We start from the raw sequence: 20,932 nt of genomic DNA on the forward strand, positions 1-20,932 counted from the left end.
CATAGGACAGTCACTGCTGACTTGTGTTTCTGCTGGTGATTGAGGAGCTTCACATTCTGCTTTTTTGCCTTGCCTTTTTTCCCCCCCTCCAGGCTCCAGTACCTGTTACTGCAGGAAAGTGGGAAGTTATCAGCATAGCAGCTGTAACCGATAACTTTTTGTAAGTATTGTAATTAAGGTATTGATTCCTATCAGGAGGGCTTGTAACAAGGGTCTAAGCAAGCAGGGAGGGAGAAGAGGGAGAAGGTGTCATTTAACTCATTAAAAATCTGATCTAAACATGTAAGATAATCCTTTAAATATTGTAATGTGCTGTAAGCATTTTACCAAAACCAGTATGTTTTGCTTTTATAGATACTACATTAGTAATGAAAACGGTGGAAAACCAGGAGGAAGAAATCTTTATAAGTAAGAAATTTTTACTGCAGTATGAGTAAAATATTTGTTAATGAAAAAGAAATTTTAAGAAAAAGCATTGCAAAATAAAAATATTAGGATGTTTATAGTCTAATGTGGGATCCTAGATAGGGTATTTAATTAAAATCAGTGTAGGAGTATAAACTGTAGAAACAACTAAAATATTTTTCTGTAAATTGAGTTAATAAAGGGAGATTGTGAAAAGAAACAACCAGTCCTCAAGCAACAGACCCCTAAGGAAAGCCTTTCATGCTTTTCTTTTGCTATGATTATAATTCCAGTATTAATTGAACTCAAAATTTTGAAGTCTGCTTTCTCTATTTTTAAAATCAATAAGGTCTCCTGAATTTTATCGTATTTCATTCAGTCATCTTATTTAAAAAGCATACATTTGTTTAGCATAGTTTTTTTTTTTAAAAAAAAAAAGGAAGTCTTTCATCTCTGAAATGAAGCTCGTCTACTTTGCAGAGTGCTCTTGGAAAGCAGTCCAAATTCTACTAAATGTGTTAGCTGTGATCTGAATCAAGAAAGATGCCAGTATTATTCTGTGTCCTTCAGCAAAGACGCACAATATTATCAGCTAGTTTGTCGTGGTGAGTATATCTGGAATTATTTGACATAAACATGACTCACTGATTAGTTGGGTGGGGAAGTTCACTTTGTCAAATCTTGATATGACCTGTGTAACAATGATATGTGTTGATATTGTTGGATAAATGCATTGGCAGTGGAAAAACATGCTCCCTCCTAGGCTTACAAGCACCTTGATAAAAATTACAACGGTAAAATTTGATAATTCTACCTGTCAGTGGACCTGAAAGAGATGCAAAATGCTCCAGTCTGCTGTGCATCTCCTCAAGAGCTGCACGGGGAGCTCTGTCTGTTGAAGGAATTTGGAGGCTAAGGGAACAAGGCGAGCAACAGGCTGGGTAAAAAGAAGTATTCTATGTGTGGGAATAAAACTAAGATAGATAATGCTGCCAAAAAAAATCCAGTGAACATAATCTTAAGTTAAGCAGTGGGACTGTAGTCTGACTCTGACCTGTAAGTGCTTGTGCTAGATGGTACAAGGGATAAATTAATCAAAGGGTGGGAAAAATAAAATCTTCTCGAAAATTTCCCTTAAATTGAAATGTATGTTGTTTTTTAAGATGCCAAGATCTTCTTTAATCTATGGGCTAGAAGGACAGACAGCAAAGAGGGGATTGTTCTGTCAGGTTGTAAAAATGGTGGTTTGAAGAAGACTGCTGTGGTCCCTGTGACAAGGCTTACTGATTTCCAAACCATGGTCCACAGCTGACGGGTAGACTTTGCTCAAAAGTGGGAGTTCGATTCTTCAGTACCTCACAATCATGTGGCTCGCCTGTGAGACAGTCTGAGTATTTTATGGCATCCTCTGGCTTGAGTTTGGGCCCTACTAATTTAAAATCCGGCTTGTGCAGACTGGAGGGAAACGAGTTCTGAGCTTTTATGATTTACCCACTTCCAGTTGCTTTACGAGGGTTGTGTTTTGAGCCAGCAGGCAAACATGAAGGTTTCGTGCTTTATTAACAGGTCCTGGCCTGCCCATATCTACTCTGCACAGAAGCAGTGATGATCAAGGTATGGGATTGTCTTAAAATATAATTTGTGTTGCACTGTAAATTTATTTTAATTTTGTTCTCGTTGCTTAGTATAATAATTAAAGAGTCAGTTATAAAGGGTCAATTTAATTTCAGATAATTACTCTAGTATAGTTAACCAGAAGAATAAATTATATAGCTTGGCATATGTTTATTCATAGTTTATTTAATATTATTTTTACATTGTGCTAGAAAACAGTGAGTAATGCATGATTTATTTACTGGATAATTGTTCAGTTTTTCTGAAATGGCATTTAGATGAAAAACGGGGAACCCAGCTTTCTGGTTACTAAATTACTGAAGGAAAACTGTATTGTAAACATTGAATCTGAGAGGAAAACCAAAAACTGCAGTAAACAAAGACTGCAGTGTAGGTTGCCATCATCTCAGATTGAATTTTTAAAGAGTTTCATGATTAAAGAGCAATGCATTTGAAAATGTCTTTAATCTTTGACTCTTACTAACTCTCTCATTCAGTCCTCAGATACTTGGAAAATAACACTGAACTGGAAAATTCATTGAAAGATATTCAGATGCCTTCAAAAAAAATTGGCTCCATTACTGTAGGTGGATACAGTAAGTTCAAAAACATGTTTTACCTTTCTCTCCTCCTTTCACCAAGTGCTTCAAGGTCTTCTGCTGAAAGCATGACAGAAAAGATGGGTGTAGTGGGGATTATTGCAGTTATTCAGCACTTCGAGGCAAGACGAGATTTTTTTTTTTTTGGACATCTCCAAACATTCTGGGTTTTTTTTCTGAAATCCCAAAATATTCTTACCTAAAATACGCTTTTTCCCTAGTGTGATATCGTGATGTTTTCATGATAAAGTGGCTTAACTCCTTTCTTCCTTGGTAATTACCTGAAAAACAGAAGTCCCTAATGCCACATTAAATAAATAAATAAGAGGAATGGGGGGTGAGGCACAAAGCTCATAAGCATCCGTTGAATTTAAATTAAATTATAAATTCAAGTAGGTCTAAAACCAAAGGGACTTGTACCTGTAAGTTGCATTAGTAGGTTGGAACAGTGGAGGAGAAGCTTACCTACTATCAAAAAACGGACACAGAATCTAAATGGAAAAGTTTGCAAAATCATTTAGGCTACATTTCAACAAGATCATTTTTGACTTTGTGTAGGGGAATATTTGCATTGAATAATCACATTCTTAAAAGCACGTTCACGCTGCAACACTACATAAACCTCTGAATACAGACTAGAACGAAATGCTAGAAAATGAACTGCTAATGCTTTGCTAGTGGTGGTCCTGTGAATTCGCACATCTGGGTACAGAAGCTTTCTTGGTGTGCTGCTAGGCTAAGGAACATCAGATAGACCAGCAGTGGGAGGCCTGGTACCTGTGTAAACTGTTCTTGCTCCAGCCTTTACTACTAGCTTTTCTTTTAATGACAAACTTCCTCCTGATAATATGAATGAATATTCTTAATGAAATTATATTTTACAAACTGTATTGAGTTCTGTCAGTCACCATTAACTGTTCTTTTTTTATGCCTCCCTCCTTCCACTGTTACCCTATTTTTATAATAACTCTCTTTATCTTTGTGTTTTCTGTCTTCTATTTCTGTCACATTTTTACTAGGGCTAAAGATGAAATCTTCCAGGCAAGATGGAGGTTTAAAGATGTTCTTCGTGCTATCAGTTATATATTCATCTTTTTATTCCTCTTTGTTCTTACTACTTCATCTCTTCAGGGTAAAAGTTTTTGGGTAAGGGGAATCTGTTTTTCGTGTCATAAACAGGAGAGAGAAATCCATTTATGTAGTGCTACTTCAAGTTCCAAGTCCACTCACAAATCCATGTATGTTACCAAAGACGAAATCTGCTCCTGTGACTATACAGTACACAGATTATGCAGAAAACTAAAATTCGTATTTTCTTCTGTTCAATTTAGATTGTTAATTTTTCAGTGTTTTAATGCCTTGCATAGTCATACCTGGACAAATTTCTGTAAGACTTGCACTCTGGCTATTGCTGTGGTGCAGTCCATCAGCATTATTTCATGCTTCTTTTGCAGCATCAGTTCTTTTAAAATTCATGAGTGAATAATTGAGCCAATTGGTTTGCAAAACTTAGATGGTGTGCATTTAAAATGTTCAGCTAACTCTCAGCCAACTTGGGTGGAAAGAGTAACATGGATGGAACTGGAATCAGTGTTGCTTGGGAAATAATAGATATTTGGATATGTTTCTGGGTGCTTTACAAACTCTCATGCAGAGCCTATCTGACAGGTTCAAAATATTTAAAATTGCTTTTTAGTGCTGGGAGAGAAATTTGAGTAGAGGAACGTTTTTGAGCTAGTGTCAGATTTACCACTGTAGAGACTTACCAAGTTTTACATGTAAGCTTATAATGTAGAATAATGTTACAAGACAGCATGTTGAGTCCCCAAATTTTATTATTATTATTGTAGACATTCCAGTTCCAGACTTTCTGCTAACTTAGCTGTAAAACATTAAAAAAAAATACTAGATTAGCTAGGAACTTTTACATGTATATATTAGGACAGTTCAGATGAAACTGCTTCTTAATTTTTAGGGGGTGACTCAAATGTGCTCCTGTATGAATTGCAACGCATGTCGAATTCTTTCACTGCAGAACTGACTTAAGTCAAACTCTTTTCACTTTTAGACCTGTGGTATCAAATGATATTGCCTCCCCATTTCGATTCGTCGAAGAAGTACCCTCTGCTCCTTGATGTGTAAGTCTTCAAGTTACATGGCAATGTTGTGTTAATAATCACTTTCATTTACTTCAAATGCTCTTAATAAGATTGGGAAACACAAAACGGCATGTTTTCTAATTACTTCTTGACGTAGCTTTAAGAGGGAATGAAAAAATGAGGTGTATCCCAATTTGTGATAGATTCCTGTACTATAAGATGATGTAATGCTTAACAAGCACATATTTTGCTGGTGGCAGCGAGGCAGATACAGAATGTATCTGATGTAAAAGCCAGGATGTTAGCATTAGCTTACCTCCTTCTCTGCTATTAGAGTTCCTTAGGAATAATATTCGATGGAATTACATTCCAGAATGAAACCATGTATAAGCCGTGTGCCCTAAAGCTGAAGTAGTGAGTGTGACGTTGCATTTTCTCTGATATTTGACTGTCAGTTGGTGTTGGCAAACTGCATCCTACGGTCAGGATTGCATTTGCTGTTTTTTCATAATTCAAGACCATGAGCACGTGCTGTTTGGTCCATTCTTCCTCAAGCACTTCTGTTCATGCTGGTATGTTTTCTTCTAACTGGAAATTACTGAAATTTAGCTATTCATTAAAATAGAAATATTAACCTTTTCCTCTTTTTACAAAAAGCTGACTCCACAAGGAAACTAGCTGTTAATTGTTAGATACATCTTTATATAATGCAATTTGGTAGCACTGTAATACTTTTTGATATGCCTATTGAACGTTTTAATGAGCAGTCAGTGCTCTTTGCTTGTTAAAACTTATTTTGGTTTTGATTCCATTTTTATTGACTTACCTGGGCCTTTGTCAGATCACCTCTGCTTTGTGGTGATCTTGATACCAGAAATTCCTTCAGCAGTGTCAGGATCCATAGTGTATAGAAACAAAGCTTGATATAGAGAATTCCTAGTAGTTTTTTCTTCACTTTTAAAACTGGGAAAAATGGGTTATAGAGCCATAAGAGCCATTCTTCCATTTCTTACTCTGTCGAACAGTGGCTAGAGAAGTGCACTGCAAGCGGAATTTTACCATCCAGGCACTTAGCGTGTGATTTCGTAGTGCTCAAGTGCTTCCGAATATTTTAAAATAAAAAGTTACAATTACAGCTTTGCTTCCTTTTTCTTAGCCTGCTTAAGAAATAGTTTAAACTGTAGGGAACACTGATGAGACACTAAAAATGCAGAAAAATATTTTTTTCATTTTCCCAAATGAAGACTATTTGTTGATTTCAGACTGTAACCAAATAAATCATGGGTAAGTGGAACAGAAATAGTTAAAGAGCATCACTTTAAAACTTAGATGACTAGATATGCCAACACAAAAAAGAATTTGCTTTGGATTTCTGATAAGCTGCTTAAAGTCAAAATAATGAAAGTTTCTTATTAGAGCAGAAAGCAATAAAACAAATAAAATCCAGTCTGCTTTCTTGATTAACAGTTGACGTTTTTAAAAAGGCATATTGCTTTTAGCGTCCAGGTGAAGCAGCAGTTTGGAGTCAGTCAGGGATGCTTTTCTTGTTTGCTCAGTTTAATTTAAAAGTTTACCCTTCTTTAGTGGCTGAAAATTGTCAGCAATAATTATATTTCAGATGTTTGATGTGAGAATACACGGAGACTAAATGCCTGAATTCTGTGGCACTTTTCACCCAGGTACGCAGGACCCTGTAGTCAGAAAGTAGATTATACCTTCCAAATCAGCTGGGCTACTTACCTTGCAAGCACCGAGCAGATCATTGTGGCCAGCTTTGATGGCAGGGGAAGTGGATACCAAGGGGATGAAATTCTGCACGCAATAAACCGAAGGCTGGGAACATACGAAGTGGAAGATCAGATAGAAGCTGCCAGGTGAGCTACAAAGAAATGATCAACACCTGCTCCTTCTTTTCTGTGCATATTGTGTTGGGGAAAAAAAGGTGAAGGTTTTGAATGGTCATCTTGAAATTGCTGGCAAAAGCATAACTAAATTCTACATGAATTTTGTATGCTGAAGTGTGTCATTTATGGGCCGACCATCATTTTATGCTTAAAAAGAGAGAAGCCTTAATGCTCTAATAACAAATTTACTATGCCCCTGGTTTTATAGAGATGATAGCTGTCACATTAGTAGAAGAGCATGCTACCAAGGAACTTGGAGCTGCAAGTTTTACTCCAAGCTTTTTGCAAGTTTCTGTCGTGACAGAGTTATTTGTATGAACTACTCAGCCTTTACATCATAGTTCATCTTCGTCACTTGGTTTATGCTTGTAGAACCTCGCTAAACTGAACGATGTCAGTATGAATCTCTCAGAATCACAAAAAAGTGATCTTAGGGGGTTTGCTTTTGGGGATTTTAAAATGTTAAGGAGTTTAAACAAATAGCATTTCAGAATCTTTTTTTTTAAACCCTGACTGGATTTATAGGTGCCAGCCTGTCCCTTACTGCTGCAGTTTGAGTGTTGCTCCTCTTTTTTAAAATTAAAAAAAAAAAAAAAGAAAAAAGCAGGTGGTGAAATCTAACCTAATACAATACAAATGTCAGTGAGTGTGGTTTGAGGGCTTTTACAGACCATCCAGGTTTTGGTTTTTCATATGCACAGATGTTTTTCTGAATTTGTTAAATACACACATGCCTGAAGTATTGTATGTTCTCATATGCAGTCACTGTGATGAGGTGGGAAATGCTTATTTGTACAACAGAAAGAGGCAGACATGATGGAAAATAGGCATGTCTGTATAATGGCAGATACTTGCAATCTATTAAGCATTTAATTATTCTGTTTGCTTTTAGAAAATTTTCTGAAATGAGCTTTGTTGATAAGGACAGAATAGCTATTTGGGGTTGGGTAAGTACTCAAATAAGTTTGGCTGGCTTATTTAATTCTAACAACTATTTGTTGTGCTGCTGTGTGTGTGAGGTGCTGGAGTACTTAGTGTGAGGCACCTCTGGGGTCATGGCACAGTTCAATAACTGAACTGGTGAAGTACATCTTGCAAGTGCCTTGTCCCTTTTCAGGAGCCTTGGAAACAGAAATTAGGACTACTAGAGGGATTCAAAAGAATTTAGAGGGATACTGCCAAGTTCCTATATACAAGATGAACCAACATTTAAAAAAAAAAATCCAAGTATATATTCAGTAGTGTCTCTTTGTATTAGTTGGATGACTAATTAAAAAAAAAAAAAAAAAGTAAAACTACATGTGAACCAGCTGTGTGGCATGGTGGTTGTGTTTTTACTAGCAGCCTGAAAATATCTACATCTGCTATATTGTTGTGCTTGGCTGTATTTTATTTCAGCAGTACTTCCAACCAGAGGCCAGATTTCGCTGACTTTGATGTGTCTTTAAAACCTGTCACAGTAGAGGGGAGTGTTTAATAGCATATACATACCCCTCAGCTGCAAGGCTAAGTGCGTATGTAGTGTTAGGGATATCGGTTTGATTCAAACTCTGAACATTTCTCTGTCCCAGGCTGCTGTTTCACTGTTTTTTCTGGTGTCACGGGGAGTATTCTTGCATGCTCTGTTTAAGCGAACTATGTTTCAGTATATGCAGGATTGCATGCAGGATCTTGAATTAAATTGCTAGCTGAAATGTGGTCACTGCTGGTGACAGGCACCAGTGAATAAATTGCTTGATGACAAGATGATGATGCTGGTGCCTTTGATAGCTTCTCTTGTGTGGATAAACATATCTGTGTTGTATGAAGTCAAGGGTAGTAGTATTAACTTTAGTGGGAGCGCAATTCTTTCTACAGAAATGGAGGACTTAATGCATTCCCATCTTACTCCTTATGAGCCTCAGGTTGAACAGCTGAAGAGCACGCCTCTTCGGAGCTAGGTTGGGGTTATGCATCCTGGATACCGAACCTGTGGGCAAACAGATTTTCTTTATCTCTTGAGTTTTCAGGTTGTCAGCGTCTCATTGTCAGCCTGTCACTGTGTACATTAATTTTGTTTGCTGTAGGTTCGGCAGTAATACCTTTACTGCGGCCAGGTTAGGCAACATACTTATATATGGGTTTAATTACTAAGTACGTGCGTTGCTTTGCTGATCTTATTGGGAGGACCTAAATATTGACGTTGGAGAAAAAACTTAACGGCTTTGAACTAAGATACAGCTCCATTTGCCTGTAATCTGGTTTCAAGACAGGAACGAGATCCAAAAATTGCTCTTCTTTTTGAATGTGGGTGGGCACATTTTCCTAAATAACCCCTTCAGACTATGGTGAGGGCAGTCACTTGGGCAGTTGGTGACATTGTTTAGGTATCTTGCTGCCTGGATGCTCGAGTATGTCAGATATTTACTCATCTGTGTATCAGGCTAGGCTGCGAGTGAATTTTCTGTGCATAGCAAGGAGCGTGTTGCTGCACAGTTCCTCCCACAGACTCAGCAGAAGATCCTTCGCTCCCCAGTCGCAGTCTTGCTCTCGACGCTTTGGAGGAGAGTTAGCAAGTGAGCTGCCGTAGGCCTGCTCTGAGGGAGTTGTAAATTTTCGGATGCCCTGGTGCAACTACTCATCGGGCGCGCTGTGGGCCCGAGCGCTGCTTCCACCCACTCCCCCAGCACGGAGAGGGACGCAGCGGTTCAGCAGTGTCTTGTTTCCTGTCTTTCGCTGCTGCCCACGGTGCTACCAAACGCTGTCATCCTTCGCTGAGTCACGGGTCAGCGGCGTTTGCGCCCCTTTTCCCCAGCAAGTTCTCATTCATCAGCGCCGCAGCTGCCATGCGCTGTTTGATGCCTCTTTCCCCCACTGAGCAGGCTGGGTGAGATCTGACCCAAATTCAGAATGGAGTTCATTAATATGAAAAACGCTGAGCCTATAAATGTCTGATGAACTGTTTAGCAGATGGGCCCCATCCTTTTCTTCCCGACTAAAATAACAGCAATGTTTTCTTCTCAGTCTTATGGGGGATATGTGACCTCCATGGTGCTTGGCTCTGGAAGCGGCGTGTTCAAGTGTGGAATAGCGGTTGCCCCCGTGTCACGTTGGCAATATTATGGTACGTGATGGCTTCCTCGTTACAAGGATTCCCATATGTCTTGCAGTGCACATGCTGCAAAGTGTTGATTCATAGCGCAGAACTTTGATTATCTACTAGATGCCATGTAAATGCCACTTGGTCTGTTTTTATGAACTGACGGGTATTGCATTTCAGAATTAAACCAATTCCCTAAATTTTATTTCCCATTTTAAAAAGCCAGATCCACCATTCCAGGTAATCTCTTTAACATTTAATGAAGGCTAAATTATTGTAATATTTGTAGTATTACTGTAACGTGTCTGTGCTTGCTTTCCAAACTGCCACATGTTCCGAGACCAGTACTGTGTGTCAGAAATCCACCACTATTAGACTTTGCTTCTTCAAAATGTGACTTCACTTATAAGAACGAACTGTGAGGCTTAACATCGAACTTGCATTGTAATTTACTCTCTCAAAGTAACAGAATAGGATTTGAATTGCCTGCGGGTTTTTTTTCCTTTTAGAGTGTAAAATTTGGATTTTATAATTAATCTTAAGAATAGTTTGATGTGAGGAAAACCTGAACAAGTGGACAAGTCTGTACGTGCTTCAAGCTTGTAGTGTGTAAGGTTGTAGTTGCATGAGGCTATAAATACAGTTACAGGGTCCCTCCTCCCAGATGAAAAAATTTATATATAGTTAAAAATATAATATGTGCTGGTACAATGTGACCACATTTTGACATTTTTCTGGTTTGGATTTGTCCAAAATCATTCAAAGGAAAGCTTTTCCTGGCAAACCTCTGCTAAATAAGGCGTAATTTATCATTCTGGATCTAGCACAGAGGCTGTATAATAGCGTATTACGTGCTCTGGCTAATTGAATAGATCAAGTTGTGCTGCCAGGTATTAGCAGTAGTCTGTTGAGGACGTAGGGATGTTTTCATAATGTTTTGGGCATGAAAGTTACAGTATGGCAGGAAATATTTTTTAATGAAGATCAGGATATCTAAAATTCCACTTTTAGTTGATTAGAAAAAGGGAAGGGTTACGGAGGCATGCATATTCAACATAAAAAAAAAAAACAGTGCGGCAATGCTGATGAGAAGTCAAATGGACATTAGAATATGGCAACAGAGCGTTGATTTGTGTGGCTTAATAAAGCAGCAAATCTGCAAAAAAAGTAATACGATACCATGCTGAAAAATCTGTGGAAAATCAGATATACTTATTTTTTACTATATATAACATAGAGCCAAGCTGAGTCCTAATCTACTGCTACGTTTTCATTTTATAGATTTTTAGTAGTAAACATTTAGATAAAATACCTAAGCTTTTTTCCAAATGCTAGTCATTCACTGCAAGATTTTCAGTAATTTTCTTAGGATTACTGAAAGAATAGCAGTAAGGTAACATTGACACAAAGTACTTTATTAATATTCAGCATTCAGGTGTCCATGGCAACAAGAAGATTAAATATTCTGAATAATGATGGTTACCTACACGCCTCGTTGTGGAAAGCCTGGGTTTATGTTTTGGTTTTGTTTTTTAATTTCCAGTATGCACTTATCATTTGTATCAGTGGGTAAAATTTCTGGTAGACAGACAGACCAAAAATTAAGTAGCATGTTCTGGTTTTGTTTTTTTTTTAATTACAGATTCAATATACACGGAGCGATACATGGGCCTTCCTATAGCAAGCGATAATCTGAACAACTATAACGTAAGAAAGAAATCACTTTATTTCATTTTTTTTGAAGTGTGTTGTTTCTTTTCTAAACCACTCTATTTTTCTTTATACAGTCTAGTTCCTTCCCCATGGGAAGAAATAAGTTTGTTTCTTCTTTCCAGCTATAACTGTTGCATTGTGCTTTTAGAGGCTGTAGTCTCATGCGTTTGGATTTGCATGAGGCAGTTACTCCTTGCTGTATGGTGTGGGTTTTCTGTTGTTTGTTTGGTGTGTTGGGGTTTTTTTTGGTTTTTTTTTTTACGTTCAGTTCCATTTGGCTACTTTGCAGGCTGTAAAACAAGCTGTAAAAACTGTTTTATTTTAATCACCAAGAAACAAATTTGTTTTAAAATTTAATATGCTCGTGGGCAAACTATGCCTTATCTTAAACAACATTTCCACCAAAACAAATGTACTCCAGTTCTTTCTGAAACGTAATTTAAAAAAAAAAAAAAAAAGGGTATTGTGTGAACTTTTCTTGCTTTAGGAATCTGCAAGCTTTTTTCAGGGAAAGCAAAATCTCCTGAATATTAGGAAACTTTGCCAGGTAGGCAAGTCTGTCTGAACTGTGATCGTATCAAACAAATTGCAGACCAGATGAGAGCCGGCAGTGTCGGGGCGGGAATTTTGGCCCCATCTCCACGAGTAGGTGGGTGTAGGGCAGAGCAGCCCAAGACTTCTGCAAGGTTTTGTTAAATTTCAGATCTAGGTGGAACGACCCAGTGGCTATTGGAGAGCTGTGAGGGATCCGAGGGGTACTTTGTGCCCTGGCTCTTGGGATGTTTCACAGGGTTGTGCAGCCATGGTGATGCTGGAACCAAACGTGGATGTCAGAGGAAAGAGACGGGGCATTTTCAGTGTTTGGGTTGGTAAATAGGCTAGAAGACAGTTTAGCACTGCTTGTGTCTTGATGCGTTAAAAAAGTAAGTGTCACGGGGGAAAAAAGGGTGGGGGTTGCTGCCTTGATTTAAAAGTACAGTAAAACATATAAATACATACAGATACGGACTGAAATGTCTGTTTTGATGTATCGCTACAGTAATCTAGTTTTGTCAACTGCTCTATCAGACGTTCTGGTCAAAATTGAGAACAACGGTAGTGACTGCTGGAAGACCTGGTACTGCCTCTCCTCCTCTAACCAGCGAGCTGCTCGGGCCCACCGGGGACTGCCCAGCCGCCTGCAGCCGCCCGCCTGCCTCTTCCCAAATGCGTTTCTTTAAGGCAGAGGGAACAGTAGGAGGTCTGCGAGGTAGCAGTGTAAATAGAAGTTACTGTCGTAGTGCAGAACGAACGTTAACGCTCTGGGTGCACAAAGTCATTCACCAGCTTCACGGCACAGATGGCAACAGAGGACTGTTTAATCCTTTCAAGCCAGGAGTCGGATTTTCTTGGCATAGGATCCATTGCTGGCAATGGCCACGTTGAAACTGCCAGTACCAAAGAGCTAAAGGTTTTAAATGTGTTACTCAGAGGACTAATTGGGGAGAATGGTGGCTAGATGGAGGAGGGGTAATTGCAGAGATCAGATTGTCACATTTCACTGCTGCTTCTAGAGATAAGAAAATGCAACTTAAGTCCTCGTTCGTTGTTAGAAGCCCCGAATAATGTATTACTTGGAATTTACTTTTCCGTATAAACCTGGAGGGGTGGGGTAGCTCAAGAAGTGAGTTTGTTGCTTTTCATGTAGCATCAAATGTGGGATTTTGTTGTCGCTGAAGACCCTTACTGACTCCAGCCCAGGCTGTTCCTGGCTTACAGCCCCTTTGTTCAGTGTCCCAGTCCCAGTCGCCAGCCTCCTGGCCCCTCAGCGCTGATGAGAGCTGTTTTCTGAACTGAATGTTGTTTAGCAAGTAAGTGCAAAACATGTACTGAAAGCTCTCCTAGCTGAAGCTGCTAAAGCGTTTGTGAACTGTTAACTTCATACTGTCAGGTTTGCATGCTGCATCATATAGTCTCTATCCTACTGCATCCGCTATGAAGCTGGCTTGAAAAGGGAAAGGTTGAATAAACTCTGTGCTTACTGTGTGCCCTAATTTAAAAGAAATGGGACTGTGTAGACAGCTGCTTAGGGAAGAGGCGTGCTGCTAGGCGCCTTCCTAATGCGCAGAGTATTGGTAGTGACTGTGCCTCCCTAGTGTTGGAAGCGAGTTGCGGTGAGAGGGGTACACCCTACCTTTGTATTACTGTGAGACAGGGTTTCGCAGTTATTGAAGGAAGAGAATCCGAGATGTTAAACACTCTTTGTCAAGGGTCAGGTCTGAGGGATGACTCACACTCCTAAGGAGGCTAATTAAGTGTGATCAGTGCCTTTTAAGGTAGTTGTGAACTATTAAAAATCAGAGCTTTGTAAACGAAAGGCGCAAGCATGGGTGGAGCTCCCACTAGAATTGTATAGGGGTCCTCGGCTGAACGGCAGAGCAGCTGTCTGCCCAGGGAGAAATGTCCCTGATGTAAAAGACTTGAGACTAAATCAGGGCAGAGCTCTAGAGGTCAGATGCAGTAGCCATGTAAAGCATACCAAAGAGACTGTTCAACTTGTGAGAAGATTATTTTGCAGTTCACTCTGAATTTGATATGCTTTTGGCAAGTGTTTGAAACAGTCATAGATTTGGCAATCTTTTTCAAGCAGATTTGAAATGTTCAGTCCTTAAGAACTGCTGCATCATTAGGTTATGCAAAACAGGGTACAATTTTGTAAATATGCCATCTTGTACTGATTTGACATTTGTTCTATTATCTGAGAATATGCTAAAGGGAGAGAGACCTTCAGTTTCAGCCAAACCTTAACTTGTTTGTGGAGTGCTGATAAAATGTTGACTGCTGTGTGATCTTTAGAAAAGCCAGTTACACTCAGCAGGGCCTAATTCTCAGTAGTTGTACACATTACCTTTTCAGAACCTTTGTCCCGGCAGTGTAAGTAGAACAGAAGGGGTGAATTAAGTTGTATTTATTTGCTGTCCACCTGAGGTTTGTTGTAGCTGGTGCTTTATGCTGTAACTGTGCCTAGCTTCAGATTGCTCCCTAGCTTGCAACCTTCTTTTCTGGCAGAAGCACTGTGTCCTTAAAGCACGTTTGGGGGAAGGGACTCTTCATGTTGAGTATGGGTACAGCAAGTGAGACATCACTTGCAAGTGACAAAAAAAGCCCTGAGAAGGTCTCTCTTTTTTGTGTGTTCCTTCTTTCTGAAGTATTTTACAAATAGCTTTGCTTAATGCCCGGAGGGGAAAAGAGTGACATCCTTTTTTCTAAAACTGCTTTTGGAAAGTTGAGGTCTCAGAAGCATAGCTCAAGTCAGGCTTCCACTCACTGGTTTGTTGTCCTTTAAACCAGCACTGATTTGCTGGAAGAAAGCTTATAAAGGTGCTCTAGCAAGTCCCCCTCTGCTCATATGGAAAATTATTCACTCAAAGGATATCACTTAGTTCTTTTTCTTTCCTTTTTTTTAATATCACTGGGCCATTACTTTCTGAATCGTTCTTTTGGTCGGCTGCTGTACCAGTGCTCCTCACTGAACCAAAGAAGTCCTCTCTCCAGATTCTGGCACTCGTAACTAGCTGTTCTTGCTCCACGATACCAGCTCAGTTCAATGGCTAGCGTCATGCTTCCAGTGTGCATGCATTTCCAGGTATTAGATGGGATTTCTGGGGCTCTGCAGCCTTTTACTATCAAAAGGCGGCAATTGCAATGTTATGGATTGGAGGGCGATTTTTTTCTCTCTGCTGAACTTGTTTTTTTAAATTTGGTTGAGTAACTACAAAGAACTCATTTCACTTACGAGAGGGTTGTGGTATGCTATTCTGCCATAACAAAAGGAATTTAATATTTATGCTTGCTTTAAAGATTCATGAGTGTACATAAGACATAAGGAAATTAAACACTTCTGTGTCTTGGTAATATAATGTATTTGACTTTTTGGGGGTATTAAATGCAAATCCCTGTGCAAGGATACAGCTTTAGTATAAGATGGGGGAAGAAAAAAAAAAAAAAAAAACCAAAACCCAGCACATACTTCTGTTCTTAATTTTTACTATTTTTTCCTTGCCGTAGTAGCTTTGAAGTTGCTGTAATATAGAGAAAACTTCCACAGGGTTTCAGTTATTTTCAGCAGAGAACCCCTATAATGTTGCTAATAGAAGGAAATGTCGTTCCACGTATTTTTGCCCCATGATGCTGGTTGTCTTGCTGACCCTAAAATGTCTTTTGTCCCTTTTCTTCTTCCCACTCTCACGGCAAAGCACTATCCTATCCCCTTTCCTTGCCCAAATTAAAGATCTCACCTGCAATCCTTGCTTCCCTCATTCTTCAGTACCTAGTCACAGTAGCAAGTCAGGTGGTTAGTATGTTCTAGGGACTGTGTTGTTACTACGTTTTCAATTTCTTAATTAATCTTTGTTGCTGATTATTTTTTTCATCACCGTATTGTGTTTCAATTCCCAAAACGTAGCTTGACTTCTATTTATAGATTTGGTCTAGTGGTTTTTTCCTTCAGGCATTTCGGTATTGGACTTGGGGGAGAGCATTGTTTTAAACTTCTTGTCAGGCATTTTTACTTCAGACTGACGAAATACAAGCTCTGGTGACTTACCTACAGGTACACTAGTGTACGTTTTGGTGGGGAAGGTAACGCGTGTGGTCTCTGCAATAGCTGCTCCTCGCCATCATAGGGTGCACTGTTGCCATGGCAACGTTTTTTTAACTTGTCTGCGGTTGCACAGGAAACCTATGGCAAGTGGCGTGCTGCAGGCTAACAACATGTTAGCAATGCATTAAATGTGTATCTCGCTCGCAAAACTCTTCCCCTCTGGAACTGCCCGTTACTTTGCAGACGTAACCCTTGGTAATAATTGCAGACCGGTGCGGAACGGTTTGAGTGGGAGCACAGTGCTGCTGGATATGTGAACGTGCTACGTGGGGGCGTGCGGGGAGCAGGGATGGTTGTTCTTATCTGAAGGACCACAGACTGTGTCAACAGGAATCAAAGTCAGTTGGTAGCAAATCATCTTCTAACAAATAGCACCTTTTTTCTTTTTTTTTTTTCTTTTTTTTTCCCCTTTTTCTTTAATTTCAGAGTTCAACAGTAATGGCCAGAGCTGAAAAATTCAAGGAAGTTGAATATCTCCTTATTCATGGAACAGCAGATGGTGAGTTGCAGTTAATTAGACATTTTAGTATTACAGACAGGTTCGCAATTCTACTACTGACAAAACAAAAGCATGAAGGGGCAAGGCTGTTACATTTACGTCAATAAAATAATACTGCTTTCTGCAACTCATCTGTGTTTCAGTCAGCAGTGCTGGGGATTCTTCTGTGTTCGTTGTTTTGCTTCCCCCCCTCCCCCCCCCCCCCCGAGTAGTACAGAAGCAATTTTTTGTTTACCTTTTTCTTCTTTTTCTCCCACTTTTCAGATAATGTTCACTTTCAGCAAGCAGCACAGATTTCCAAAGCTCTTGTTGATGCTGAAGTGGATTTTCAGGCAATGGTATGCTTCTGTTTTGTTTATCATCGTCATACAAATGAGTTTGTATTATGAGAAGAATAGCAAAAGCTCCCTGTTGTTAGGTATAAATCAATTGCCATCTCAAGTCAAAGTTCACATACTTGCATGTCATCTTCAGTAACTGAAATTTTAACGTAACGCACCCACGTATCTGCTGTACAAGGAAAAATGTAAAGCAACTCCTTCTCATATTTGATCCTGTTTACCTAATCTTTCATTTTGTGAATTTTTTTGTGTTCTTAGACAAACAGCCAGGCCAATCCCAATCTTTGCACATACCCAAAGTCCCATGAGTAGTATCTTCCAGATAGGATATAAGGAAAGGTTAACTTCAGCTAAGTCCGAGATAACCTGTCCATCTCTTGTGGTGTTTCTCTATTGAACTTGTAAGTCAAGTACTTATTTGCCCCTTCCTATGCTGTACATGGAAACTCTCAGACTAAGGTGCAAGCTCTTCCTTGCCTGCCTTCTCCCCTCCCTTGAGGCGCAGTGCTGAAAAGGATAAAATATAGAAGGAGGCTTTCTATATTTTAGTTGGTTGTCCTTCAGCCGATCTTGCAGGGCTTACAGGGTGCAGAGATCAGGCACCACTCTAAACTGAGGAGCTGCATCTACCATGCATGTGGATGAGCCCCATAACCATTTTGTACATTGAGCATGAACGGATGGGGTATCCATCCCACACACAAAGCAGGGAGGAAAGTATGATAGCAGCTGCCTACCACCATCATGTCTTTGCCTCCATGCTGAATTAGCCTCATGCTGGGATAATTTTAAATGTCTGCACATTTTACATCTTACCATATTTGATTCATATCATTAAAATGTAGCCAGAACTAACATTCTCTGTATTTTTCTTTCCCACAGTGGTACACCGACAAAGACCATGCCATCACCGGTCAAGCACATAAGCATATTTATACCCATATGAGCCATTTCATAAAGCAGTGTTTCTCGCTGCCCTAGCACCACCATTTTGGTCATTAGTGATGGCACTTCTCCAGAAAACCCGCTAGCTAATGTACACTGAGCCAGTATAAATTTTTATCAATCAGGATGAAATAAGGGTCAGTTCTTGGGATACCTGTGTACACAATGAAATGCTAATCTTTATAATGATTTCTGTTGCCAAGCAACTCTTGCATTTTTATTGATTGTGTTTAATCAGGTCTTAACATCACCAGAATGTAGGTATGTTGCAGACTTCTAGAAAGCATGGTACTTGCGTGAATCAGTACCTTTTGATATTTCAGTCTGAAAGAGAAACGGTCCAGTTTCTGTATTAGGGTAATGACTGATGAAAATGTCACAGAGGAACCAACGTCGAGATCAGTTGAGGAATAAAGCTAATAACGTTTCCAACAAAAAAAACAAAACAAAACAAAACAAAAAAACAAACCCTGTGATCATTTCTGTGAAAATGCTGATAAAACTTTCAACAGATTTTGCAGAAATTACCTAATGCTTGATCAACTATTATTTTACAAACAGTCTCAGGAACACTGCAGTGTTAATATTGTCTATGCAGAGTGAAACACTTTGCTTACTGCAGTTCCTTGGGTTAGTATTTTCTCTGCAATCTCTTGGATTACAATTGTAGAAGTCTTGCAAGGAAAGCACGTAACCAGCTTTCACCAAAGATTTTGCATGATACCTATTCAAACCTATGGCACTGAATTTGTTTCCTACATAGTACTGTGATTTTTGCTTACTTTATAGTCAAAAAGGCTGCTACCGTGGGAATCTGCACTGGTAGAATCTTATCTGGGACCTTCAGCAGGATAAGAGTTCCACTGTTTCTCTATGGGACAGAAAAAAATTTTTTTTTTTAAGAAGTTTCTTATTTACTGATGAATATGATATATTCCTTGCACTCAAAACATAAAACATTACAATGCAAACTAGCAGTCACTTAAAGCAAGGGCTAGACTGTAACTATTTAGCAAACCTGCTTTTCCTTGCAGCCTACCAGTAAACTTCTGCTTTATCTTCAGCACTCCAGGTAGGCTTCTCCATGTGAAGATAAGATTAGTTTTCTTAATTTCCCATAGATAGAAAAGATGCAACCCACTTGTACTACAAACTGTGCTGCTTTAAAATAATAAAGACATTAAGTTATGAAAGGAGGTGTAGTCCGTATCATTGAAAATGTTGCTTAAGAAACAAACTTGCAGAATTTTACAAAAATGCATTAATTTTGAGAGAGAGAGTGATGTTTCTGGTTTTGTTTGATGGTATCATGTAATGGAGTGTGACATGATTATCCAACACTTAGCTTCTTGATATTAGATGCTGGCATGTGGGTTATTAGTGACATGAGGTGTGAATGCAAAAGTACTCACACAGACAGTAAAGCACGGGGGAGATGAGGGAGAATGTCAAGACAGTTTGTGCGGCTTGTCCTTAAATAACGAGAAAGAGAAGGAGAGCTCAGGTGGAAAATACGGTTTTGGTTTCACAAACCAACCGAAAACTCCTTGACTCACAAATAAGTTTTTTGAGGAAACAAACTGGAGATGGGTATTACAAATACAATCTTGGGCTCAATTTATGAGTGGTTCTAATGTAGGCTGGCACCACTGTTAAAAGTTCTGTAGGATACAGCAATGCAGATACATTATAAAAAAGATGATGATTGTGAACTTCTGGATGGCTTGTGTATGCAAGGGGCAAATAGTTTGGGTTTGGTTTTTTTTTTTTTGTTATCACTCACACTGTCATATAGACAAAGTATTTCTGTAATCCAAAACCTACATTAACTAGGCTCTCGTACTTATTAAAGAACAGCAAGTATTCCCTTAGTGTAATCAAAGAAGCATTTAAAAAAAAAAACCTTTTTAATAAAACTAAAAATGATACGGTCTGGGTAAGTCTTTCATTAAGTAAAGATGCAGTTCTTTGTATCTGACCTACCTTGCTGATGCTAGCATCTCACCGGGAAACTCTTCTGTACTCTCAGTACATAGTCCTGTTTTAACTGTCTTACCTGTGAGGTGTAACAAAGTACAATGCTAATTATCTTACACTTCTTTGGAAAGCAACGTCTAAGATATGCTGCTAATAGAGCCTTATGCAACTTTTAAACAAAAAAAAAGTTTTATTGCTATAGTAAGTAAGTGTCCTAATAAACATCAATTTAGTGTGCAATTTTCTCTCTGGTAGATCTCCCTCAGCTCCAAAAATAATGCAGACAACAGGACAATAGAGCTGCCTCAGGGAACTGCCACCTTACTTGAAATGCATGAGCACAGGTAAATACCTGAAACTGAGGCCACAGAACAAAGCCCGCTCATTTTGTTCATGTACAAAGCCAGCACTGGGAACCAGTTGTGCCTCAAGTAGTGCCACATGGTAGAGTTAGTTAGGCACCTACCAAGTACCTTTTTTTCCTCTGTATTTTTTCCATGTGAAATGGATACTTAAGTTTGTTGTACAGTACACTTTGTGTAAAATCCTAACAAGCAGCTGAAGCCTGAGGTGTGACTGTTACCATTCTCAGGCTGGGAGGCTTTTGGTTTAAAAATTGGTGAAGCTCAAAGGGATTTAATAAGATGGAGTCTACACTTAAGTATTGCGTTTTGGCAGTAGTACTAGGCTTTAAGGCCTGAAAGTTTTTCAGTAGCAGAAATTTAGGGTCCTGAGAATAGCAGAAGCTCCTACACTAGGCAGTAGGCTAAGCTGCTCTTCAACTATTAGACACTTTAAATACTGTAGCATGGAGGAATTTTAAGTTGTGTGACCTTACCTACTCATCTGTAGAAAGACCCAACTACTGCTGCCTTGTCCTCATCATCCCTCCCAGGAGCAAGGGGAACCAACTCACGACCAGTAAATCAGAACTGAATTCCCACTCTCTTCCTGGAACAGGTCAGTTATCATGTGCCACCCCCGACGGCGCACGCGCTTACTCTTAAGAGTCACACCAAGTATACCGCCATCAACTACACCCAGCAAGCCAACGCTGATAGCATTGCATGTTTCAGTGAGATTCCGCTTGGAAATGGAGCAAGACTGGGCTCTAC

The 20,932-nt window shown here is 39.3% G+C and overlaps 1 protein-coding gene across 1 annotated transcript in view; it reads left to right on the plus strand.

The window, feature by feature from the left end:
- The window catches only part of DPP4 (dipeptidyl peptidase 4), a 40,790-nt gene extending 21,757 nt beyond the window's left edge, over positions 1-19,033 (plus strand). Inside the window, exons 14-26 of the mRNA XM_087733040.1 lie at positions 93-160; positions 355-408; positions 886-1,010; positions 1,972-2,019; positions 2,517-2,615; positions 4,687-4,756; positions 6,397-6,591; positions 7,514-7,568; positions 9,625-9,724; positions 11,343-11,407; positions 16,482-16,554; positions 16,819-16,892; positions 17,778-19,033. Coding sequence (XP_087589166.1) covers positions 93-160; positions 355-408; positions 886-1,010; positions 1,972-2,019; positions 2,517-2,615; positions 4,687-4,756; positions 6,397-6,591; positions 7,514-7,568; positions 9,625-9,724; positions 11,343-11,407; positions 16,482-16,554; positions 16,819-16,892; positions 17,778-17,876 — 1,125 coding nt within the window. The 3' untranslated portion in view covers positions 17,877-19,033. The remainder of the gene's footprint in view (positions 1-92; positions 161-354; positions 409-885; positions 1,011-1,971; positions 2,020-2,516; positions 2,616-4,686; positions 4,757-6,396; positions 6,592-7,513; positions 7,569-9,624; positions 9,725-11,342; positions 11,408-16,481; positions 16,555-16,818; positions 16,893-17,777) is intronic.
- Positions 19,034-20,932: the final 1,899 nt, after the last annotated feature.

Source organism: Nipponia nippon, unplaced genomic scaffold (assembly GCF_047370975.1).
Source record: "Nipponia nippon isolate SJK-2023a ecotype South Korea unplaced genomic scaffold, ASM4737097v1 scaffold_5, whole genome shotgun sequence".
Taxonomy (NCBI): domain Eukaryota; kingdom Metazoa; phylum Chordata; class Aves; order Pelecaniformes; family Threskiornithidae; genus Nipponia; species Nipponia nippon.